The 26,128-nt window shown below is 42.0% G+C and overlaps 1 protein-coding gene across 1 annotated transcript; it reads left to right on the top strand.

Moving 5' to 3' along the window:
- Positions 1-928: 928 nt before the first annotated feature.
- Positions 929-22,342, top strand: LOC127596375 (uncharacterized). The gene is made up of 9 exons (XM_052058789.1): positions 929-1,377; positions 10,459-10,632; positions 13,870-14,027; positions 20,258-20,456; positions 20,545-20,638; positions 20,703-20,874; positions 21,758-21,804; positions 21,872-21,974; positions 22,040-22,342. Exons 1-9 carry the CDS (start codon positions 1,127-1,129, stop codon positions 22,267-22,269), a joined length of 1,428 nt encoding a protein of 475 aa, XP_051914749.1. The 5' UTR covers positions 929-1,126; the 3' UTR covers positions 22,270-22,342.
- The last annotated feature ends 3,786 nt before the right edge of the window (positions 22,343-26,128 follow it).

Raw genomic sequence — 26,128 nt, forward strand, 5'->3', positions numbered from 1 at the left:
TTAAATCAGGAAATTATATGAGTTTGCATTTTCGATTTGATCAATTTGTTTTGGAGAAATCGGTCAATTCCTCAGCTCAAAATGCATCTATCTAGCCAGCACTATAGCCATTGTACAGCTGTGCTGTCGAACTAATTTTGGTTGTGGGCCACCTTGAATTAAGTCATCCCTCAAAGGGCAGGTATGACACGATAAGATGATTAAAAATTGAATATTTAATCATCTTATCGTGTTATTAAATATACCTGAACAAATTGATGGATTACTTGAAATCAGACGTCAAGGAAAATAGTTTGTTCAATAATTGTTCAAATTATGCTAAAAAGGATCATTTAAAAAGCGAAATCTCAACATTACTTATTACAGGTGATATGTACAAATTTTAGCAAGGATAACGGAAGTTTACCTGATTCACTTTTTCTGGCCACATAAAATGATGTGGTGGGCCCAATCTGGCCCCCAGGCCCCGAGTTTGAAACAGTGCACTACAGGCTTTTCTTTTCCATGCCAATGGAAAAGGAACATTATTTGACTGTCTTCCCGAAAAGTCTTTTGTTGCCTTAGGGTGGTGAAAGTGGAGGGGTCTTTATGAAACTGAGGAGTCATGTCCCCCACGTCCTATTGCCATCTGCGCCCACTCTCATTGCAAAGGGAAAATAATTCCTGTGATATGTAAGGCTCCATGCCCCTTTTTTTGCCCAGAGAATTGCAAGGCGTTGTTATTTTGCCATACACCTGTATATCTCCCAATAACCTTTAGTCACATTCCTCTTTGAATTGTTGTTGCAAATTGGATAACCACATAGCAGAGATCAAGAAGATCGTTTTAATTATTTCTTTTGAAGAAGAGGGGATCAACGGTGCACTGGTGCCACCTGTTGGTTGGAGGTTTTTGGACATTCTGTTCTTTAGGCTTGTTTTATACTCATACATGATAATGATATGCATGCAGTAAAAATTTATCGACTCAGGCACAGATGTGTTCTTCCTCGACCCAAAAAGCCATTGCAAAATCAGTGTTGACAAATTGTTATGAGCATGTTTACAAGAACTGTGGCATTGACAGGGTTCAAATGGAGCTCTGTGATTGGCTGAGCAGTTAGCACAGGAAGCTGGTGGCCGTCGCATGGCTTTTACGGTGGTGGTGGTATTGCTGGTCTTGTCGTTGCTGCTCTTTCGTCCTCTACTTGGCGGATCTACACCGGGCATAGAGCGGGGTCAAATGGAGCTGCGTCGCATCCGGAGCCTCGCAACAAATTCCAACTATGGGGAGTGTTGGGCAAGTACGCTGGAGCAGCTCGATACACACTGCGCGGAGCTGACGTCAGAGTCTCAAGGCCTTTTAGCGCTCAAATTCACACATTGTCACCTGAGCAGGTGAGAGCGGTTCTTGTCGTTAACTTTCCTTTCAAATGTTATATTAACTTCACTTCATCGGTAGTCCAATCCTCACGTTTCATTCTTCTGTGCCTCCAGCCACCGTTGTTGATATTGTGCCTTTCAATCGGGCATCTGCCTAGATAAACGAACACACAGGTCGTGCTTAGACAAAGTGTTTGATGGCGTAATTACCGGGGTTGCTTTAAAAATGTATTCTGATGCAGTGATTTGTTAGAGGATTAAAACATATGTAGATAGTAACGCGATGCAAGTATCATAATAAAGTGATGTAATGTGATTATGTTTAAATAAATAACTCCAATAGCTAATATGTTTAATGAAAGACACACAAACCAATACGATATTTATCTGGTCTCTAATGTTTTATGGATGCTTAATATGCATGGTTTGGGAATATGGGAGGAAGCCTCAGGTTCCAACCAAGTGTGAGGCAGACTTGCTCACCACTTGTTCGCCGTGCTGCAACTATCGATAGATAGATAGACAGATCGACCGGCACACAGATGCTTCATCCCGCGAAGGAAATGAGATTTACTAGCTCCATAAAGTTTTTCAAACCCTTACACATGAACAGTGTATGTTAAAACAAGTGAAAAGTAAAAATGTTGAACCCGTTGTCCGCATACACGCACATGCAAGCACACCTTCATAATTTTGATATGATGACTATGATACATGAAGTCAAACGTGAAAAAAAATTACAATCGATAGTATTAATTTTAAATAGTAAAGTTGAGGGCAGTGGCGTTACGTCAGGGCCAGCAAGGCCTTCTCTGCTGGCCTAAACGTTCTCAGAAAAGTAAATTTAATACATTTACTTTTCTGAGAATAACATAAATTTAATGTATTTTATTTTCATAAATACGTAAACAAAATTATTCTCTGTATTCTTTACGTCATATTATTTCCACTTAGTCCAGTGGCTTTGAATGTTCAGTGGCTTTCAATGTTATTTTAAACAACATTGAAAGCCCCTCGATAAATAACTGATTTATTATGGTAGAGTTAACCAATCATATTTCAGCTAGCTTGTGTTGCCAGGTAAATTAAACTTGCTTTGGGCCTTCAGATTAAACAGAGCAGGCCCCTGTGCGCTGTAAGTGAACGGCACTGTCAGGTTGCAATAGCCAATCAGATCGCGAGTCTGCGTACTTGGGCCAGCAGAAGGCCTTACGTCGAGACTGGCCGTGCACGTTCGGTGATTGGATTAGCGCCTTTTCTGTTTACTGAGAATTGTATCCTGTTTTGTTCAATAAAGATTCTTAAAAAGAAAAGATTGGATGAGCGCCTGCTAGAGCGATCACTGCATTTGAATCCAAAATGGCCGAAGGAGAAGATGTTGATCTGGTTGCAGCACTACTTTCCAGACAATTTTCAAGACGGATCTTCCACCAAAAGCTGGATATTGTGCGAAGAGGTCGCCCAACTCCTGTGCTACCTAGCCTGTCCGAGCAAGGAAAAGGGTTTGTCCGTCATTTTCAGACGAGGAATTATGAACGGTACCCGTGGCTCACAGCCTCTGAGAAACGCTGCAAATATTACCGCTGGGAATGTCTATTGCTCGCAACTGACCGATTTGGTGTTTGGAGCCACACTGGATTTACCAATTTAAGTTGCATTATCAAGGCAGCAAGGAAACATCAGAGGACGGCTGGGCACTTACAAGCTACAGTGCGTTTAAAAACGTTTGGGGACACTCGCGTAGATCTGCAGCTCAGTGAACAGGCACTACATTGGTGAGTAAATTAATTGTATTTTACATTTCTTCTTGTCATTTTATTTCTAGTATTAAATTAATGGTGCGGCCCGGTAGTCCAGGGGTTAGCACGTCGGCTTCACAGTGCAGAGGTACCGGGTTCGATTCCAGCTCCGGCCTCCCTGTGTGGAGTTTGCATGTTCTCCCCGGGCCTGCGTGGGTTTTCTCCGGGTGCTCCGGTTTCCTCCCACATTCCAAAAATATGCGTGGCAGGCTGATTGAACACTCTAAATTGTCCCTAGGTGTGAGTGTGAGCGTGGATGGTTGTTCGTCTCTGTGTGCCCTGCGATTGGCTGGCAACCGATTCAGGGTGTCCCCCGCCTGCTGCCCGAAGACAGCTGGGATAGGCTCCAGCACCCCCCGCGACCCTAGTGAGGATCAAGCGGTTAGGAAGATGAATGAATGAAAATTAATGGTAACGAAATAAAATGACAAAGATACAAAAATATATCAAATAAATCTGCTCACCTGCGATTTATAATGCATTGTATAACGCATTGTAGTCACTTTCGTGCACGAAAGTTCGTTCAATCGCAGCTGCTCAACATTTTCAGTTACTGTATTTGCTGTTGTATCGCCGATTTTCAAAATGCAAATGATCTGTTTATTTTCAAAAAATAGTTTGTTTTGTTATTGTTTGGTGTCTTATATGAAACTGCGACATTGCGCAATTTATTGGACAGACTTGTAATAGATCACACAGCATAATTTGGGTGACATTAGTATTTTTAAATAATCTTTTTTATTTTTGACAATATCTGTAAATTTAGTTTCCTGCTCTTAATTGTGAATGCATACTTGATGGTTTTAAATGCTCCTGAAATTAAGTGCTGCTTGACGAGCCTATACAGTATTGTGTATGTATGTGACGTCACTGAAGGTTGAAATGCACGGCCCGCCACTGGTTGAGGGTGATTTGTGATGACAATTAGTGAAGTTACATTTGGCTCCTCTGAGACTGCTACTTCCTCCATGGTCACTACCAGCAGTCTTGATGTTTTGGACAGCACACACATTTCTTTGTGAATGTTATTTAAAGCTTATTTTTACTTAAATTCACTTTTCTATCTGAGCACATTCAGCATGTATTGTTGGCCAATAAAAACTTTACGTGGAATGAGAAATGTCGGGCAGTTGAGCGAGATTGTGACCAGTTCTCCACTTTAATCTGGGAATACCTGTTGAGCCAACTACAGTATATTGAGAGTGAGCCAGGACTCGACTCTGCCATCTCTATTCCCGCATGAAAAAAAATTAATTCTGCAAAATAATCTAATTTTTTTATAACCATACCTGTATTTTGATTCTGTGTGTTATGGTGATGATAAATATTAAATATTTGCTTGTAAATATTAAATCTGCGTTTCTAATGACCAGCTATACTGTATCCTGAAATGTAAATTTTATGTAAAAGCACTAACGTTTTAATTGGACAGATTTTGATGAATGTTTTTTATATACAGTGATTTATAGCAACTTAAAGTCTCTACTAAGCAAAAATAAAAATGTCTTATGGATATGACAGAGTTGTTAACAAACTTGCTAAATTTGAATTAAATAAATGAATGCATTTCCAAGTACAGTATATGAATTGAGGCTCCAAAACCATGCAACATAGAGCCCAGCTCCCAGCTGTAGGGTGCTGTGGGCATTTCCACTAAATGCACTGAAAACACACTCGGCTCAATTTTCAGCTGTCAATCAAATAAATGTTGTTACAGTATGTGCTCTAATGGCTGGTAGTTTTATTCAACGGATATTGTGGTTTAATAAACAGTTGATTTTCCCTGAAGTGTCGCTCTGACCGTATGTGGACCTACACACTGACACAACAGGTGGTGACGTAATCGATGAGGCGTGATCAGTCTGCTCCTTAAATAGCGGGCTCTTCAGCTCACAGGCTAGTAAACATTTAACGTTTCCCGAATCATTTCTATTGTAGTGATGGGAAATACGGCTCCTTTTAGGGAGCCGGCCCTTTTGGATCGGCTCCCTTAAAAGAGCCGGCTCTTTCGGCTCCCAAATGGCTCCTCAGTTTTTTAAGATTAAGAAAACCTTTATTAGTCTCGCAATGGAGAAATTCCAGATTCACAGCAGCAAAGTTATGAAAGGAAGAAGTAGAAACAACAAAAAAATAGGAGCTGCTGGAAAGGCAGCCACTCTCGCGGTGCCATTTTGAAGTCAAAAAAACAAAAAAATAACACAAGACAACACATAGGACAGAGACAGTCGTGCAATCTTCACCACTTTTCTGCATACACTTTGTTGTCTGCAGCAGTTATAGATGAAAGAGGAGAGGATCAAAGTGTCCTTTCACCAGTGGATCAGAGACATCATGCTGAAAAATGTGCACACGTCTGCTACAAGCAAAGTTTTTGTTGCTTAAATTAATTTAATACCAAAAATAACGTAATATTATGTGTAAAATGAATTACTAATGCAAAAAAATAGACATTATATCAAATATTTATTATTTATATGGCTTTATTTATATTCTTCTGAACATACTCAACATGGAGTGCTACAAAAATAAAAACAAAGTACAAAGACCCATCTCAAAACAAGGTCGTCAAAAAGTTCCAATCTCTGAATGTGTATATTTATAAGCTTTTAACTATTTACAGTAAAACAACATAAGTACGCTTTGAATACCACACAACAAATTATAAATTAAAATTTGTAAGCGGTACGGAAGATGAATGAATGAATGAAAACAAAAAGAAAAAGAGCAGCATCCAGGTAAAGGTTTTAGCTTGTCTTGAGCGAAGATTGGCATGAAGAAAAACCAAGTGCCTCAGCTTTGAGGGGTTGATCCTCTTTCTCCTCTCTGTTAATATTTGCCCTGTTTTGGAGAAGATTCTCTCTGAGGGGACAGATGTTGCGACAACACACAGCCAACACAAAATGGATGAAAATCCCTTGCAATCATTTACCCAGTTCCTCATCAATTGTGTTCTGTTTTGCTGGTTGTATAGCTTTTTGCATAAAGTGGCTCATAGAGCTCTGGGTTGTACATCTAGGCAGTTGTGACATTGCAGTAGCAGCAACAGTTGCAGACACACTAGCACCTTCATTAATAGCTGGTTCCCTTGCTTGTCTTTTCTCTTCAAATTGTACTGATGGGTGGACATTTCTGATGTGCCTGTGCAGGTTATTCGTGGGGCCTGATCTATGGGATATTTTAACCTTGCACAGTCTACACGCAGCCTTTGAACTATCAATTAAATTGAAATGAGTCCATGTTTCACTGCGTTTCCTATCCATTTTCTCACTTTTCCACTTTCCACTGTGTTGTTTTTTTTCACTAACTAGCTCTCTCGTCTCCTCGTCTGTCTTGTTCGCGTGCTGCTCAGTGTGCTGCTGACTGTGTGTCTCTTCTCTAACCCCTGCCCCTTCTCTAAACTGCAGGGCGTGCGTGTGTGCGTGCGTGCGTGCGTGCGTGCGTGCGTGCGTAACCCTCCCCTTCCGGCTCCCCAATGAGGAGCCGGCTCCCAATGAGGTGGGAGCCGGCTCCCATCGTTCACTTCAAAGAGCCGGCTCTCGGAGCCGGCTCGTTCGCGAACGACACATCACTATTCTATTGCGTGGACCTGTGAATAGAGTGAGGCATTGGGGAATTGGCAGTGTGCTAGCGCTAGCTTGCTAGCATCAGGATCGGCACCCCTTTGCCATGACCTCGCTGTGTGCGCCTTGTTTGAGTCGACACAACAGAGACGCTCTACACAAAACTCTTCAGGGAGGATCCATTTTTAGCATAGCTTGTAACTGCATGCTGCAGTGATAGAAATGAAATTTTATGACTATATTGTGTCAGATAGCCACTGATGGAAAGGCGGTGCTCAGTTAAGTAGGTGGCGGAGGGCCGACTAGTGCCAAAAAGACTAAATGCATCATTAGGTTTTAGCCTCATCCCAAAAATGTGGATAAGTCAAATGATAAAGAGTTTAACGCTATAGCTGAACGATTCAGTACAAAATCTTTCTGTCTTTTTTTCCCCTCACTAGTGTTCAAGCATATTTGTTTGTTTATTGATCATAAAACATATACAGTAATAATTTGTCAGAAAATAAGGTAGATAAAATAGTAAAAAGAAAGAAATCAGTCTTCATTCAACACAGTTATTATGTTCAAGGGAGTAGGAAGAAGTAAAACACGTATCTAGTCCTACCCCGTTATGTGTTTATGTCTAATAAATCATTTTTATATCAATCAGAAAAGAAAAATAAGTAAGAAGAAAGAAGTCTCCATTAAGGCTCATACTTTACCCTTAACCGTGATATTTTTACAACTTTTGGTTTGTATCGGGATTATATACATCTACACCCTGGCACTCTTGTGTCAATTTTCTCTTGTATTCATAATGGATATTTCAATACCTTCCTCTATTTATCAAGTTAGTTCTGATTTATCATTATATTTAATGTTTAGAATTTATCATTAACTCAGATTGATGTAGGTTGTTTGTACTATTTTTTTGAATTTGTTTATGAACTCAGCAAGCGATTTACTCATTTTCAGGTCCGTTTCGAGATTATTCCACAGATTAACACCTTTGATAGATACACTTCTTTGCTTGATGTTTGTTCTTGTTTTGAGTTTTTTGAATAAGTTGGTACCTCTTAAATCATAGCTGCTTTCTCGAATTTCGAAAAACTTCTGAATGTTTTGGCAGAGCAGGTTATTGTGTGCTTTGTACATTAATTGGGCGATTTTAAAGTCAACCAGGTCATAAAATTTCGTCGTAATTAATTTGAGAAATAGTGAATTTGTGGGTTCCGTATATTTTGATCTATTAATAATTCAAATTGCTTTTTTTGTAGTTTTAGAATGGGGAGTGTGTTTGTTTTGCAGGCATTTCCCCATATTTCCACACAGTAGGTCATATATGGGAATAATAATGAAGTGTATAATGTGTACAAAGATCTCTTATTTAGCACTTCCTTGGTTTTGTAGAGGATCCCTACGGTCTTGGCTATTTTTCTTTTTACGTTATCGATATGTGGCTTCCAACATAGTTTTGAGTCTATTACTAATCCGAGAAACTTGGTTTCATACGCTCTTTCTATTTCAATTGAGTTTACCATAATTTTAGCTTGGTGTTTGATTGGTCTTGTGCCAAAAACAATTAACTTCGATTTTTTTCAGGTTAAGTGACCAGTTTTTTAATTTGTTTAATTCGTTTTCTACGGTTGTCAGGAGCTGTTTCAGATTTATTCCAGAACAAGTCAAGTCAAGTCAACAGTATTTATAGAGCACTTTCAAACAGCCATCGCTGCATACAAAGTGCTGTACATGGAGCGATTTAACATATACAATAAACAGTAAGACGAATCAGTAATAAGTAATAAGTAATAAGGCGGTAGAAAGCACCAAGCAGTAAAATCAAGAGCAAATCTAAGTCATGCTGAGTCAAACGCCAAAGAATACAAGTGAGTTTTGAGGAGGGCTTTAAAGATGGGCAGCGAGGAGGCTTGCCGAATGTTCAGTGGGAGGTCATTCCAGAGAGATGGACCAGCAACAGAAAAGGCTCGATCCCCTCTGAGCCTCAGTTTAGTTCTTGGTACGTCTAGCAAAGACTGGTCCACAGACCTGAGGCGCCGGGCAGGGGTGTAGGGGCGTATGAGCTCAGAGAGGTAAGGTGGCGCGAGATTATTCAGAGATTTGAAAACAAAGAGGAGGATCTTAAAAATAATTCTAAAATGAACAGTAGAAAGTTGTATCATCAGCAAATAGGACACATTTAAATTGTTTTGAGACCTTGCAGATATCATTTATATATATAAGATGAATAGTTTTGGACCAAGCACTGACCCCTGAGGAACTCCGTGAGTGATTTTCAGTTGATTCGTTTTTTTATTGTTGAGTTGCACGTACTGATATGTTTTCTAAATAACTTTTTATCCATTTATAACCTACACCTCTAACGCCATATCTTTTCTATTTTTTTCAATAATATATCTATTGTGTCAAAAGCTTTTTTTAGATCTAGGAAAACCCCAACAGTAAATTCTTTGTTGTCTATATTCGTGGCTATTGCTTCCACAAACTCCATAACTGCCATTGAGGTGGTCCGTTTTTCCCTGAAGCCATATCGATTCCCACTTAACAGCGCATGCTTTTGTATAAAAAGAGAAAATCGTTTTTCTAATATTTTTGAAAATTGTGGTAGTAGTGATATTGGTCTATAATTTGTAAACGGATGTCTTTCTCCATTTTTATAGATTGGAATAACTAGCAATTTTCATTTTTGATGGAAAGATACCAGCTTTGAGTGGCAGGTTGCATATGTGCGTGAAAGGTTGCACTACATATTCTATAATCTGCTTTATTATTGTCATATCAATATTAAAGCAATCCATTGACTTTTTATTTTTAAAAGTCTTTATAATATTTGATACTTCTTGTTTTACAGCAGTAAGGAACATCGTGGAGGAGTTTTTTCTATGCATCTATCTATTTCAAACAAGTTTGTTGGATCAGGAATTTGTTTTGCTAGGTTATTGCCGATGTTGACAAAATACTCATTAAATTCATTTGCTATTTCTTCAGTTTTTTCCAAAATAGTATTTTTGCCTTTGATAAAATACTCTGGATAATCAATTTTTAGGACTATTTCTGATTACTTGGTTAAGTATTTTCCATATTTCTTGTGTGTTACTTTTATTCTGCTCTAATAGTGCATGATAATGATCTCTTTTACTGGTTCTTATAATATTTATGAGATTATTTTTATAGGTCTTCTATATTTTTTCTGCTTCTTCAGTTCTCAATTTTAAAAACAATTTATATAAATTGTTTTTCTTTTTACATGCGTTTTCTATGCCTTTTGTTATCCATGGCTTACTTGGGTCTTTGTACTTTTTGGAGACTTTAGTTAATGGAAAATGTTTATCATATAAGGAGATTATGGTAGACTGAAATACTTCAAACGCTGTATTTGGGTCTTCGTTTGAGTAGACCTCGGTCCAGTTTTGTTTTTCTAGGTCTTGCTTAAAACCATCGATGGAGCGGTGGGTTCTTAGTCTTATTTCTGTTATGTGAGTTGTTGACTTTGCTTTTCTATCAAAATAATTTTGAAAAACTGCAAAGACATTTAGGTGGTCACTTATGTTTAATGTACCGTATTTAAGAAACACAAAGTCTACAGATGCATCTCAATGGCCTGGTCTGCTCCTATTAACGTTGAATGTGCTGAAATGAATCTCTTTCCAATGACGTACATCAGGTGTCTTTGATAGTACCTCAAAGAGGCCATAACATCACTGGTCCATAAAGACAATTCTTTACTGTGTGTGTTTCAGCTCAGGCAGGAATTTCCCAGCATGCCCTGAGGGCTCAGGGGTCAGCAGGTGCACAGCATCAATGGACACTGTGGCCTTCAATACTTACACCGAGTTCTTCACACATGCCCACGCCATTTGTCACTTCCTCCAGTCTGAAGCCTGGCACAACCGAGCTGAGAACACCATGCATAGGTAACTGCGTGGGCGAGTGGTCACAATTTGAAATGTTTTGAGGCATGGTGTTTCCGTTGGGCGGTGTTGGGCAAATTGCTTAAAATAAGTATTTTGTGTTACTAATTACTTCCCTCAAAACTAATTGAGTTATCAAATGAATTGATTCTTCACAAATGTAAATACCAGAGAAAGTAATTATTACATTCTTTTAAAAACCTTCATGAATGTCACATAATTATTTTGTGTGCGTGGGGAGGGGGGTATTTCTTTCCTTTTTTTTTTGTCTGTTCAATTTCATAGAGTAGGACAGGATAGACTGGTACAGCGAAACTCCTCTACAACGAAATCATGTTTGCAGCAAGAAATTTTTCACAACGGGGGTTTTTTCACTGTAGCAAATTTGATTCAGATGTAAGCACACACACGCACAGACAAACGTATGTGTACTCTATTTTTATTCCAATAGTGCATAAGTATGAGCACACACTTTGACACTTCATATGTGTAGTGTAGAAAGAAAAAAAAGTGAAAAAATCGCGAAATGTCCGATCAGCATTCACTTTCACTTACATCAATTTCTTGGATAATGTCTTTTGTTTTGCTTGCTCCGTCTTTCATTTTGATCACTTTTACCCTCTCTTCCAGCATCAGAGCTCGTGAAAGTCCTCTACAACGAAACCTACATGGGTAAAAATACTCCATGTAATGTGAAAAAATCTTCATGCATTAACACCATTCCCATTCTCCTGCCCCCCATACGACGAAAAAAACCCTATTGCGTTATACGAAGTCATTTTCTCTGCTCCAGCCTCTCAAAGACATTTACTACAACGAAGTTTAATCCAACAGCGACCTCTACTGCTTTGTTCGGAAACGGCAACAGCAACCACCACACTGGTTTACATAGTGAACTTCTGTGAATTTCTGTATTTTACACATAGACAAAACGCACTGTATTATTGGGCGCAGTTTTAAAGTGGTAAAACATACGTCAGCTTAAACATACGGCATGCATGCGCGCACGCTAAAAACACGTTAGCTTGAAGCATACGGTAGCATTCCAAGACATACGGATACACGCTAAAAACACGTTTTTAAAAAGGCAAAGGAAGCAAAACTGAGTTCGGTTGTATTTTATTTAGCCATCGTACAATGTACTCACGTTTTTTGATCAATCATCACCCAGAAATCCATCAAAGTCCTCATCTTCTGTACCAGAATGAACAATTGTGCAAGTACCGGTAATCCATCAAAAACGCCGGGTTCCCTCTCGTTGTCAGAGTCACTCTCATTGGCATGTGGCTCCACAGAAATTATGCCGGCTTTGCCAAAAGCTTGAACAACAGTGCAAGCAGACACATTCGTCCAAGCAGCCACAATCCATTCGCAATTTGTGGGGTAACTCGCCCAGCGCTGCCTCTCACTCTTTGTAAAGTTGTGTTTGCCATCGATCATCCATTGTTCCCATGCCGCTCGCAACTTTACTTTGAACGCCCGGTTGACGCCGATGTCCAGCGGTTGGAGTTCTTTAGTCAAGCCTCCGGCAAGCTCAGAGTTCATTTGCTTGACTTGGTTTTTCACCGCTGCTGTGAGATGGGCACGCATGCCAAAAGCATAACCGATGGATTGAAGTTTGAACTGAGCTTTGTAGGCTTGTCTCTTTGTCGAATTTATTTTCGGGGGTTCTTAGAAACCAAAACCGAAGTTGTTTTGCAATAATGCACATAGCCACACTATACAGGTGTTGGTACCTGCTTGGGGCGTCCACTTACACACCCACCCTTCACTCATTGGCGGACTTCTTCGCCACATGCCTGTCCTCACTCACGTCCGCCTTTTCTCTCTTTCTCCATATATGTATATATACACGCCCACCCTTCACTGATTGGCCGACTTCTTTGCCGCATGGCTGTCCACACTCACTTCCGCCTTTTCTCTATATAAACAGCGTGTTGGCTGTCAGTCAGGTTTTGGAACTCGGCGCATATACAAGACGCTCCGCATTATAAGGCATCTTGTCCATTTTGGAGAAAATTTAAGACTTTTAATGGCGCCTTAGTCGTGAAAATACAGTATGGGAAAGTGAATGCTGATCGTACATTTCGCAATTTCTTTCACTTTTTTTTCTACACTGACTATATGAAGTGTCAAATAAGTGTGTGCTCATACTTATGCACTATTGGAATAAAAATAAAGAGTACACGTGTGTGTGTGTGTTTGTGTGTTTACATCTGAGATCACATTTGCTACAGTGAAAAACCCCCTGTCGTGAAAAACCTCTTGCTGCAAACATGATTTCGTTGTAGAGGAGTTTCACTGTATTGTACGTGTACATGGATGTAATCCTGTACAAAAAACATTCAAACTATTTGAGTGCATGGACAGAGTCCTCTGTAATGGTTTGCAGCTAACAATGCTGCCGATATATTGTGCGGAGTGGACGAAGAACTACCTTAGCAATGACAATGTCGGACACCATCCCACTATGACGTGTGTGCTCAGTGCTAGTGGGAACCAAATGGGTAATCCCATCGTGCGCATTTTACAGCATCGAACAGCCGATATAACTTGCCGATCTTCCAATCCCGACAGATGTTGTCTCCACTCCATGTCCGGCCATTTGGGCACAACATTTTCTGCATCCTGAGCATCTGGCTCATACATAGACGGTCCAACATACATCTTGCCAACAGCCTCTCCAACTTTTCAAACACCTGGATCTCCTAAAATAAAGTGGAAACGTCACTTTCCGGCTGGTTTTGTACACTTTCCATAGTGAGCCCGCTGTTGTTGCCCTTGACGTGACGTCACACTTCCGGCTGCGTTTGTTGATCACCAGGATCTCACGCCGGGAAAACGATTACTTTGTCGGATTTACGGAGTACAAATAATTTTTTCGTGCTTTGTTGGAAGTATTTTTTTCAACCTGTATAAAGATGTATTGTTTGGGATGTTCCAAATTATTTCACACTTGACATTTAAGCATTGATGTATTTTGAGAATGTCTGTTAACATGGCATGCGCATCACTTCTCCGACTGCTTTTTTGGCCAAGTGCTTTGAATGAGTCAGTCTCACTGGAAGTTCATGACGGCATATTCTCCACATCATACATGGCTGCCAGTTTGACAATCTTATTTGGCAAGTAAGAGGGGGTTGGTGGGGTGTATTTTTTTTTATGGGGGGGGGGGATGGTGTGCACATGAAGCCTCAAGAAATGTCTGTCTGTTTGTGTCTGTGTGGGTGTGTGTGTTAGGCTGACGGAAAGTTCCGCAGGTGTTGTCGAGCAACTTCAGTCCACTCAGCAAATGGCTGAGGAGCTGATGGAGGCCCAGAGCGTTGCTTTACAGGCACAACAGGAGATCCTGGAAAGCGGGGAGGAGCTTAGAGTCACTCTGAGAGACGCTACCCAGGGCAAGACAAAAACACACGCACACCAGTTTGAACACTGTTCTGTCATGCTGCCATTTCCAGGATGTTGTTGAGGATAGAACATTAACATCATCGAGAGGTACCTTGAAATTGGAATGCTCCAAACTCCAGCAATTTGAGGATTGAATTAGAATTTCCCAGACCAAAAAAAAAAACACCCTCAAGTTCAAATCCTATTTCGAGTCTGATGTGCCATCATCAGTGATCAAATCAAGCAAGTCATCAGCTCGTCACAGTAGAGCTTATTTCAGACAGAATAGAAGGATCGACTCTGTGGGTGTTTTGCTTTTTCTTAAAGGATCATTGGTGGTAAGAGACGAAGGTCCACAGGATGTTACCGTGAAGTAAGGATTCTCCCGTTTAAAGCAGAAAAGACTCCAGCGCTGTCTCTGTATTTTTTTCAATGTTTGAGTGTAGTCATGTACAGCCTCTATGAAGACATGTCCACCAAGACATGTCTTGTTTTTCTTTTGGCTTGTCCTGTTGTGGGTAGTGACAGAGCATCATCTTTTCCTTTCTATGCCTATTTGCTGCATCTTCCTCTCCAACACCAACTGCCCTCATGTGTTCTCTTAACCCATCCGTTCTCTCTTCTGTCACACTAACCCCCTCAACCCCTCTGATTAATGCACAAGCAGTTTTTACATATTGTTCTATATCCTGTGCTTGTTGAATGTGCGTGATTTCTGAATGGCGAAGGGAGCCTGAGCACCTGCAATTCAAATCCAAAGCAGAAGAACTAAATAGGCAGAGGAATGGAGGGATGGATTGAAGGCCATGTGAGACAATGGCTGTTTTCATGAACTGAAAGACAACACCTCACATAGATGGATAGATTCCATTTCAACAATTGCTTTGTTGCACACGGGAACCTGTTTTCAAATTGTTCCTGAAGACAGGGGCAGGCTGGCTAATGGGACTTTTCGGAAAATGTGTTAATTTCCCAGAACGCCCAGTATATTTCCAGGCCGGTCCCGAGCATCACGGTCAGCCGTACCATTCCGCAAAGTGCTTAGCCATACTCGCAGCCAGCTGAAACTCATTGCGAGCTTGCTTGTGAGTAAGTAGCACCGAACTGGATCTCCAACTACAATGTGCGCTCGCCTATCACAGCGAAGCTTTTTGGGATTGTCTCAGTGGCCACTTCTGCTGTTCTGTGTGTTTAGATGAGGCACAAAAATGCCAATTTTGCCTCGCTAACTACAATGTGAAACGAATTATTTCAAGTTTTCTAGTCCAAAAAATGAAAACTCAAATTTGATCAAAATGGTCACTGTTAATGTTTACAGTATGTAGTGCTTTATCTCCATCATACGTTCACAAAGCCCTGGGTATGACGTTAAACTGCATCCAACTGGTCCTCCAGGTTGGGGGTTGGGCGTGAGGTTAACAACCTCACCCTGTAAAAACAAAAACCTGTTACAGAAGGGGTTGGGCGTGAGGTTAACAACCTCACCCTGTAAAAACAAAAACCTGTTACAGAAACGACGAGAGGAAGCCATTCCGGTAAACCACGGCGAAGAAGAGACGGCACATCCTTGGATGTATCTATGACGGGGCCGGGTGAAATCCAGCAGGAAGCCCGACCCCTGATGACCCCGATCTTTGGAACCAAAACCAACACCAGAGTAGGCACCTGGAATGTGTGCACAATGTTCCAGTCTGGTCGCATGGACCAGGTGCTGAAGAATATGAGGGACTATCGCCTGGACATCTTAGGCGCTAGTGAAATGAGGTGGACGGGGCAAGGCCGCCTCATGGTTAATGGAGCAACTTTTCTTTACTCTGGGAAGCAAGACCACCATTCCCATGGAGTCGGCATCATCCTCTCCAGTAGTGCAGCAAAAGCATTGATTGGATGGAAGCCGGTGAATGAACGGATTATTACAGCAAGGCTCTACACCAGATATGCCAAAGTAACCATCGTACAAGTCTATGCCCCAACCGAAGCTGCCTCAGCGGACGATAAAGACACCTTCTACAACCAGTTCCAGACCGTGCTTGAGGAGATCCCCAGACATGACATCAAAATGCTGATTGGAGACTTCAACGCAAAACTGGATAATGACAGAAGGGGCCTGAATGCCACAGTTGGACCACATGGGTTTGCGAGCTCCACGAACGACAACGGGGAGAGACTGTTGATGCTAACCAGTACCAACGGCCTCAGCATTGGCAACACCTTTTTTGAGCACAAGCGGATCCACAAAGTAACCTGGGTTTCACCTGGTGGCGGGACCCGGAACGAACTGGACTACATCTGCATCAACACAAGGTGGCGCTCGTCATTGCTCGACGTTTGCTCCTACAGAGGTGCGGCTGTGGGTTCAGACCACTTCCTTGTGGTAAGTAAAATCAAGCTGAAGCTGAAGAAGGTGAAAAAGGTGCAGCCCAAGAGACCTTACGCGGTGGACAAGCTAAAGAATAAAAACTTCTCCGAACGCTTCTGTGAGGAATTGAGTAGGAAGCTCAAGGTATCACAACACCTTGCAAACATTGAGGACCAGTGGAGTATGTTCTCTTGTGCCATTGCTGACACTGCAGAAGCAGTTATAGGCAGAAAAACGGGTACCAACAAAGAGAGATGGATAACAGACGACACCTGGAAGTTGATTGAGGAAAGGAAAGTGGCTAAGATAAAAAGAGATCAAAAGAGGAGGCTCGGGAGCTGGAGGATGGAAGACGAGGAGTACAGACACTTGGACAGGGCAGTGAAGAAGATTTGCAGGAAGGATAAAAGACAGTGGCTAGAAGAGAAAACAAGAGAGGCACAGGAAGCAGCAGAGAACAACGACACGACGACCCTATACAAGATCGTGCGGGAGCTAACCAACTCCAGGAGCAGCTCTGGCGTGCCAATCAGGAGCAAGGATGGCAGGACACTTCTAAGCGACGAGGAGCAAGAAGCAAGATGGCTGGAACACTTCAGGGAGGTTCTCAACCAACCAATACCTCCCGTGCTCTTCAATTTCGATCAAGAGACACCAGCTCCAGTTCTAAATATTACATCGAAAGAGATATCCGAGACTGAGGTTGCCAGAGCAATCAAGGGCCTTAAGAACAACAAGGCACCGGGACTCGATGAGATAGCTGCCGAGCTGTTGAAACATGGCCAAGATGCTGTTGTGAAGAGCCTTACCCACCTGTTCAACCTGATTTGGCATGCTGAAGAGGTTCCTGCCGACTGGAGACGTGGGGTTATTGTCACGCTCCCCAAGAAGGGGAGCCTCGCAGACTGCAATAACTGGCGGGGCATTACGCTGCTGTCAATTCCCAGCAAGGTATTCTGCAGTATTCTGCTACATCGCCTTAAAGATGAAGTGGATAACATCTTGAGGGAAGAGCAAGCCGGTTTCAGGAAGGGAAGGTCTTGCGCTGAACAGATCTTTACCCTTCGAAACATCATAGAGCAGTGCCAAGAACTTCAGATACCACTCATGATCAACTATATCGATTTCAAGAAAGCCTTCGACAGCATCCACCGGGAGTCACTGTGGCAGATCGTCTAGCTGTATGGTGTACCCCTCAAGTACATCAACATCTTCAGGTCATTGTACCACAACTCAACCTGTTGTGTCAAAACCAACAGTGGCACAACTGACGATTTTGACATTGTCACTGGTGTAAGACAGGGTTGCATTCTGTCACCCCTACTCTTCATTATCATAATCGACTTTGTGATGAGGAAGTCCATCTCAGGAGCAAACGTTGGCATCAAGTGGGGAGGGAGCAGACTAGCTGACCTGGAATTTGCAGATGATTTGGCCCTGTTAAGTCACACCCAGCCCGCACTCCAGGAGTTGACCAATAATCTGTGTGAGCACGGAGTTAAGGTCGGTTTGCGAATTAGCCAGGAAAAGACCAAGGCCATGGCCGTCGGACAGCACCAACACCTTCAACCACTCACTCTACACCAACATGACATAGAGTACATTGACAGCTTCACATATCTTGGGAGTAACATCTCAAATACAGGTGGTGTGGAGAAAGACGTCAACAGTAGACTTGGTAAAGCTGCGGGAGTGTTCCAACGCCTCCGCAACATCTGGTCATCGAAAGCCATCACTACGACCACCAAGCTACGCCTCTATATGTCAGTGGTTATCCCAACAGCGATTTACGCCTGTAAGACATGGATGAAGACAGCCAACATAACCAACAAGTTAGATGTCTTCCATCGGCGTTGCCCGAGATCCATCCTGAGGATCTCATGGAGAGACCACGTCACCAATGAGGAGGTGATGAAGAAGGCAGGAGTGGCTGAACTGTCAGACATTGTCTCTGAAAGGAGAAGGAAAATGATCGGCCACGTACTCCGACTGCCAAGAGAGAGACCGGCAAGTGTGGCCATGGACTGGATGCCAGAGGGTGGAAAGAGGAAGAGAGGTAGGCCAAAGAAGACGTGGAGAGAGACTGCCAAAGAAGACCTCAGTGAGATGGGTGTCAGCTGGCATGGAGCAAGAAGGGTCGCCAGTGACCGGACCAAATGGAGGAAACTCGTCGCCCAATGTTCCAAATAGGAACGGGCGGAACTAACTAACTAACGTTCACAAAGACATTCACTCATTCAAACGTACCGGAGTGTAGCCATACTACGCCGTGTTGACGCAGCGCATCAACACGGTTTTTCCGTTTTTGTTTAAAATGACTTTCTTTAACCTCCAAGATCCTGCGCCTCACCCTGGCCAATTTCAGAATGGATGTTTTTTCTCTTAGGGCCCATTTTAAATCCATCTGCATTGTGTTGTACTAGCCTCATTCGAGCTTTACACGAAGCTAATTTGTCTCTCGCTAGCATGCAGCTAGCGACCAACAGCTTTGTAACTATTTCCGAGTGTCTGCTCGAATGTAGCGCACGATGGATTCCTGTGTTCTGACCACCTGTCGTGGTCCAGTCTTCTGGAAGATCCTCTTACCATCCAAGAGTTTTTCTCACCTCTTCTCCGACAGCCGCATAACACTCTTCCTGTCTAAGATTCCACAACATGGTTCTCTGCTCTGCCTGTGTCTTCGTCATCTTACCACCACCAGACTCATCTTACAAACACTCGTGCTTCGAGCCCGCTCTTGTAGGTCACAGCGTATGTTTCTCCCTCTTCTGGAAGAAAGTCATCCTCACAGCCATCTCCATCCACTGACAAAATGTTACACTCTCAGTTTCTCTAGACCAGGGGTGTCAAACTCTTTTTTTTTTTGTCACGGGCCACATTAAACTGTCAGTTTTCCTTGGATGGCCATTGACTGTGAATTAAATAGATCAAAAATAACAACATCCCTCTTACTTATTACATATGAGGAGTTGAGAAATTTTGGTCCAGATTTTAGCAATCATGGTAGAAGTTGACATGTTTGATTTGCTTTCGTGGCCCACATAAAATGATGTGGCGGGCCAGATCTGGCCTTGAGTTTGACACCTGTGCTCTAGACTCTTGCCCTGAATTCCATCATGTCTTAATCATCATCATCATCATCATGTACATTCACATTTGCTCATCGCTGAATCTAACACACTTTTCACCTGCAGGACATGCCTACTTTTCAAATTTCAACATTAGCTTGTGGTCATTATTAACCTGGGCCTTGACTAATGCGATATGAAATTATTAGAATGAACGCTCATGGCTGTTCTGAAAAGGTTTTATGCTGGATATCCTTTGTGGTTATGCCAAACCTACCGTATGTATCTGACGCTGAGATTGGCCTACAGTTTGCGCTGACTTGGGCTTCGTCGGGCTGCGCTACATGTCTGCCAGTTACTTTTTTTATTAGTTTTATTGGTCTAGGCTTAATTGGACTCTCAAGCATCTTGTTTGCAAAGGACTTTTGGGTTTGTGTGACTGTTTTGACATTTTGATGGCACATCGCTGGGGCAGCTTGCCACGTTTTGCATCTCATGAGTGGCTGAGTGCATCTCATACTGATGTGACTGTAAAAAATGTGTATGTTGAATTAGGTCTCTTCATTTGTCAGTAAAGTTATGTGCCATTGTTTTTAATGATTGTTGGGGTGAGTACAGATCAATAGATTGGTTAGCCTCTTTTTTAATTATTATTACAATCACAGGTTTCATCATCATTCCCAACTCTGGAATGAATTATAAATCAAATTGTTGACAATGGGAAATTTCAAGGTACCCCTTTGTACTCAATCTTCTGACTTCTGGAGGTTACTTTCAAGTATGCCATCACCGCTCATTGTCACGACACCCGCAGGTCTTCGTTCAATGTTCTCGGAGCTGAGCAGTGTCTCCAAGGAGCAGCAGGTGGCACTCTCAGAACTCTTCAACAGAGTTTCCTTCATGCAGAATTTCCTGATCATGGAGGCGCACATTGTCACTTCTTGTCTGTACAATGCCGCCGCCCTCTGTGCCTCTTTCCTTCTCACCTCCACCCAGCGCTCCTCCAGGGCCAGGTAGCTCCTCCCACTTCAGCAGCAAGAGAATTTCTGTCCAGCCATATCACCGCTAGCTTGCGTGCATTTGCTGTTTTAATGGTTGCAGGTTGCCATTGATGGGTCTGGTGTGCATGAATTTCTACTTGGAGAAGAAGATCTACCAGCACGTAACCTCCGATTATCCTGAACACAAACACATGGTAAGTGTGACTCCTAATGTGCGGGTGTGCCAGCGTGTGTATAACAAGCAATTTGCGTGTCCAGGAGGTGGTCGATGTTTATGTCGCAATGTTGAGGAGGTGCATAATGGTGGTCGCAGTGTGTCTTTTGCTCTGGGTGTGTGCAAGCCACAAAGACCCCACCCAGCAGAGTCTTCTGGTCTTGCAGCAGCTCCAGGACACACAATGTCGCCTGAAGGAGGTGCTGCAGCGAGCAGGTCGGTCTGAAGACTTAGAAGTAAATCTTCTGGGCACCATCTGAGAATTGGTTTTTCTTATTTTAGTTTTTCCAAAATTAAAACTAACCACAATAAATATAAAAAATACAACCCATTCCAAAACTCTCAACCATACGAAAATATATAACCAACCATATTGCTTCAGTACATATACATTGTGTGGGCCGATATTGATAAAATAATTTTCAGCACACCATTTTCTTTATTCAAAGGTTCAGGTTTTTAACTGAAAGGACGATAAACAGCACAAGAATATCATTATATAGTACGTCAGTGTATGGAACATTCAACAAAAAAAATCAGACCGACCTGTGAACATCATGTTTTTATACTCAAACTCATTTCATATTAGGGGCCGCATATGGCCTCGGTAGATTTAAAATGGGCCGGACCATTAAAATTATACCATACTCTGCTATAAATAACCAAAAGAATGTATTTCCTTAGTTTTGGTCTAAAGAAGCACAAGAACATTAGGAAAATGTTGAAATTTAATAAACAGATCTAGCGGATACTCCATGAATTGCACCTTATTAAAAGTATTCGTTCCGTGTCTTTTAAATTATCCTGCAGGCTTGATCGAACCCCCTTGCGGGCCGTTCCGGCCGTATGTTTGCCACCCCCCCTTCCCTATATATATTTTAAAAAACATTTTAACATGTAAAATGTAATTTTGTAAGGAGGGTCTGTGTTGAGGCTGCACAGATTTCTGACATGGCTATAGCACACCTGTGCCTGCTGTAAGAGTTGTGTGGCCTTACATTTGTTTGTTGTTTGTAAGCATGCTAGTGTACATAAACGGGTCACATGGTCATTCTTTTGTGAGCGACGCAGCCAGAAAATGACGCGTTTGTGTCGACAGAAACTTGTGGGCGATGGAAGGCCAAAGACCCTCAACTTGAGGTGAAGGTGAGATGAGTTGTTATAAAGTGCATTAGAAAAAAAACAAAAAGTGAAAAATGGCTTTTTGTTCCAGGTAAGACAAAAAGAGACAATGAAGAAAGCGAGATGTGAAGACGAGAGACACATGGCATTCCCAAGCGCAGATGCCTCAGACATCTCACACCTCTCAATCACTGGTCAGTAAAAAAATGCCTGCTTTTGGCAGTGCAGAGCCACAATTGGTGTGCGTGTGCGCGTGCAGGTTGGAGCGCTGATCATCTCAGAAGTACAGCAGTCACAACTGTGACAGACACTTCAGTGCTGCCTGTCATTACCCCCAATGCCGCAGTGACTCCAGGCCGGCATCCTCGCAGGCGCTCGGCCTTCTCTTCTTCCTCCCCTCTGGTCTACAGCATCCTTGTGGAAGATAAGCAGGTTGACCAGGTCCAACCACGTTACAGCCTCAGGAGCAGAAGATCTCAAAACCTCTGACGTGGAACTTTATTTTATCTTTGAAAAAAAGATTTTTAATCATCAAATTCAATAAAGTGATTTGCAATTTTAAGTTTTGGCCTGTTTAAAATTGGACTTCCCCAAAACAATTTGAAATGTGGACTCATCCGACTACAGAACACTTTTTTCACTTTACATCAGTCCATCTTAGATGAGCTCAGATGACGTTTCTGGGTGCTGTGGATAAATGTCCTTTTCTTTGCACTTAAGAGATGTAGCGCTGAACTAGATTTACTGACATTGGTTTTCTGAGCCCATGTGGTGATATCTTTTCCACGTTGTCGATTTTTGATGCAGTGCCGCCTGAGGGATCGAAGATCACGGGCATTCAATGTTGTTTTGTCGGCCTTGCCGCTTACATGCAGTGATTTCTCCAGATTCTCTAAGACCTTTGATATTATGGACTCTATAGGATTAAATCCCTATTCATTGCAATTTTTTGTTGTGGAACATTGTCATTAAACTGTCAACTAGTTTCTCACAAGGTGGTGAACAGGTGTTTGATGATCTTTTCGGTTTTTTTTTTTCTGCCACCAGTTTCAGCTTTTTGGAAATATGTGACAGCCATAAAATTCTATGATTTGCTAAAAACAATCAAGTCCATCAGTTGGAACATTAAATAGCTTGTCTATGAAGTGTATTCAGTGTATTGGAACGCGATTTGCAAATCAATGTATTCTTTGGGACGCTGTGTTAAACTCAAATTTGTTGGAATTGGGTTTGTACAAAGGGTACATCTTTCTGAAACGGAACTTGTCTTCGTCTTAATTGCCCAAGTCCTATTTCAATGGTTTTGAAAAACTAGGGGAAAAAACTATTTAGAACTTAAAATTGGTAAGGTATAATTGACATTGCAACAAAAGCCTCAACCAGCTGTATGCAAAATGAAAAAAGATCTTGCATTAATTGTTAAACAAATGTAGTGACGTAGGCAGAATGTGCCATGACACCGAAGTTTTACTCTCCTAAATGCAATCGTGTATAACTTGTCAACATGACACAAGTTGTTCATGTTTTAACCTTAAAACAGAATTGTCTTCACTGAATGTATGTACTCTTGCACATCTTTTAGTGAGGTAAAAGTACCGAAATCCATGTGATCCGTAACATTTGACAGCTCTGGCATTTTTTGTTTTTCACAGTTGGGGCTCCGCTGGATACATCGAGCCATAATGGTCAAATTATTTTGTGTTGAAACTGATTACCAAATAGTGCATGCTAAGTTTTACTTTTCCTCTCCATTATAGCAAATGTCAATAGTTTGTGGTAGAATGCTGTACATTAACCCTGAAAGCGATTAAAATTTAGTCAATTCAAAGCTATTGCTGATAAGTGCATGTCTCTGACTCCGATCAACTTTGCAGATCCGCCATTTTATGTGTGAGAGCGAGGTCATAATGCATCGCTCGAGTGATGTGGTGTGTGCGCAGACAAATAACACACTGCCAAACAAAATTTTATTCAAGTATTAAAGTGTAAAGCACATCATTCTGAATATCAACAAAGTACCGATTGAACCCTCCCCAAAAAATAAAAGTAAAATCGTGAGCTTGTCCATCTATATCATGTCTAAAGCTTCCTTTCCTTTTTTTCTCTTTCACATGATGCATAGAAATATTAATACAATAACTTTCGCAAAACTACAATCCTGTGTCCAAAATATGTGTTGGTCCCTTAAACAGGAAAAAAAAACATACCGAGGTGAAATGTATGAAATGACAAAAAGTATCTCTAAGCCAAGCAAGTTACTGCACTTGAGCGGGCATCACACATACCAATAACTGGGGCAAATTTGCCCGCTTATTCTGTTTTTAGAGTCACCAAAGGCACGAACGATTCACTGTCTGGAATATGTCCCAGGGGTACAAGATTAGCGGTGGCCCGATGCCACGGCGTGACTGTCGGGCCATCCGCAGTGCACTAATGCTGGCCCGACGGGGACAGTGCAAATTTAATGCTGAAATCAACATTGTTTTGCTTTTTAATAGCTAATTGTTAAATGTTTGTTTTATCCACTTGATAATCTTTGCTTTTTTCCACCCCTCCTGTGCACATTCAATTGGCCCCCCATTCAGTAAGCATTGTACTTGCATGCGTTTTGGCCGAGTCCACTTCACTACTTCATCCCAGGTAGGCTATATTGGATAATAATGTTCATTAAATCACACTATCTGTAAACTGCGGAGTGGAGAGGGTGGACATTTTTTTCAGTGGCTGCCTTGATTGCCGTACTTGCGTGCATTTTGGCCACGGAAAACACCCACTTGGCGAAATTCGCAGATAGGTCGACAACATATCATGAGGCATTTCTTTCAAAGGAACTCCGAGGGGGGCGCTGTTCAGAAGCTCCTGTCGGTTTCGATTAAAAAGCGCAGGCAACTTCCCCTCCCTCGTTGCACTTTGTTTTACTTTAAAGCTCGAAATGTAACATTGGATGACGATAAACTGGCCTGCAGCTCACCGCGGGCACGTTTCCAAGTGTTTCGCCAGACCCCGTTGTTGCCACCTTGGCATTAGCAGATGAAGACATCACCGCTATCAAGCTCAAGTGGTTCGCTTCACTGGGGAAGGACATTGCTCGTATTTTCAAAAAGGAACTTCACCAGGCTCTGGGCGATGCTTTATCTACAATCAAGCTTGATTTACAAGCCGACAAGACACAGATGGCTAATGAAAGAGCTGCTACCGTGGCTACTGTTACTACGCTTAAGGGGTGCCGTGAGTGTGATGGAGCATGCACTTTGTGGAGATGAAAACGACTCGAGTGCCTGACTGCTACCGTTTCCAAGCCCGGAGATTTGGATTCCAGATCACATCAGGTTTGTAGGAGTTGCAGAGGGCCCAGATTCATGATCAACTTAGAAGAGGCATTTGGTTTAGAAAAGGAGCCACATCTGGAGCGCTTCAACCTAAGCACATGCCAGGCCAACGGCGCAGATTTCACTCTTACAGTGAGCTGAGCTGACTCTTTTCCAGATCACACAGCCAAGATTGCTCGAGCCCCGCATGCATTCAATAATATTAGGTGACAACTTCCAAGCTATTGACGGGTGTTCGATTTGGCCTCTTTCACCTTTCCTGTTGCCTACTGCGGTATGGAGGACTACTGTGTCAGCGGAGGGCCAGTGAATATGTCAAAACTTATTTTTGTAGTCATAATAACAATATTATCATCGTTATCTTTACTACATAAGGTATGTTTGTCTAATGAAATATGCAGCGTCGTGGACCAAGTTTGCGCATTCTCTTGGTGGATTTGGAACCAGCAGGGCTTCTTGCTTTTGATCGTTCTGCATTTCTCTGTTTGCACACAACTGTATAGACAACTTTTAGTTCCTGTGGGAAACACCACATAACACCAACTTTTGCTTCTTTTTTTTTTCCGTTTATGGAGACCTTTGGAGGTGTTTTTGTTTGTGGGTTTGATGGGTGGGTCGGGTGCACCTCTTGCTTATGCAAATGAAGTTTCTATTAACTGTATTCAATGGAAATTACTTACGAGAACGTTCTTATGTTACGAACCCCTAAATAAATCAGATAGCGAAAACATGTCATTACATTCGGCCGCTGATGTCCTTCAGAGTGACTATCCCCCTGGTGTAGGCGGTGTCATCTGGATAGAAAACTCTAAATTTAGAACTTGTCTGTTATTTGTAATTGCAAATCCTCATGTATGCATGCAGTCAATATAACCAGAGTTTTCAACCGCCATCCAATCAGCGCATAAGCTAAGTCAGCTTTATGCCATCTTTTCCTTTTTTTTTTTGTATTTTACATCAGTCACGGGATTGTGTAGCGCCGTGCTGCCTCTCACACATCAGTTGAGAGACAATGGTGG

Source organism: Hippocampus zosterae, chromosome 2 (assembly GCF_025434085.1).
Source record: "Hippocampus zosterae strain Florida chromosome 2, ASM2543408v3, whole genome shotgun sequence".
Lineage (NCBI taxonomy): Eukaryota > Metazoa > Chordata > Actinopteri > Syngnathiformes > Syngnathidae > Hippocampus > Hippocampus zosterae.

What these genes read in the sequence shown, in the direction of transcription:
- LOC127596375 (XM_052058789.1), top strand. Translation starts at nt 1,127, where the DNA reads ATGGCTTTTACGGTGGTGGTGGTATTGCTGGTCTTGTCGTTGCTGCTC. An exon ending in GCTGAGAACACCATGCATAG is followed by an intron (nt 10,633 to 13,869) that starts GTAACTGCGTGG and finishes TGTGTGTGTTAG; the next exon opens with GCTGACGGAAAGTTCCGCAG. An exon ending in CAGCGCTCCTCCAGGGCCAG is followed by an intron (nt 20,457 to 20,544) that starts GTAGCTCCTCCC and finishes TAATGGTTGCAG; the next exon opens with GTTGCCATTGATGGGTCTGG.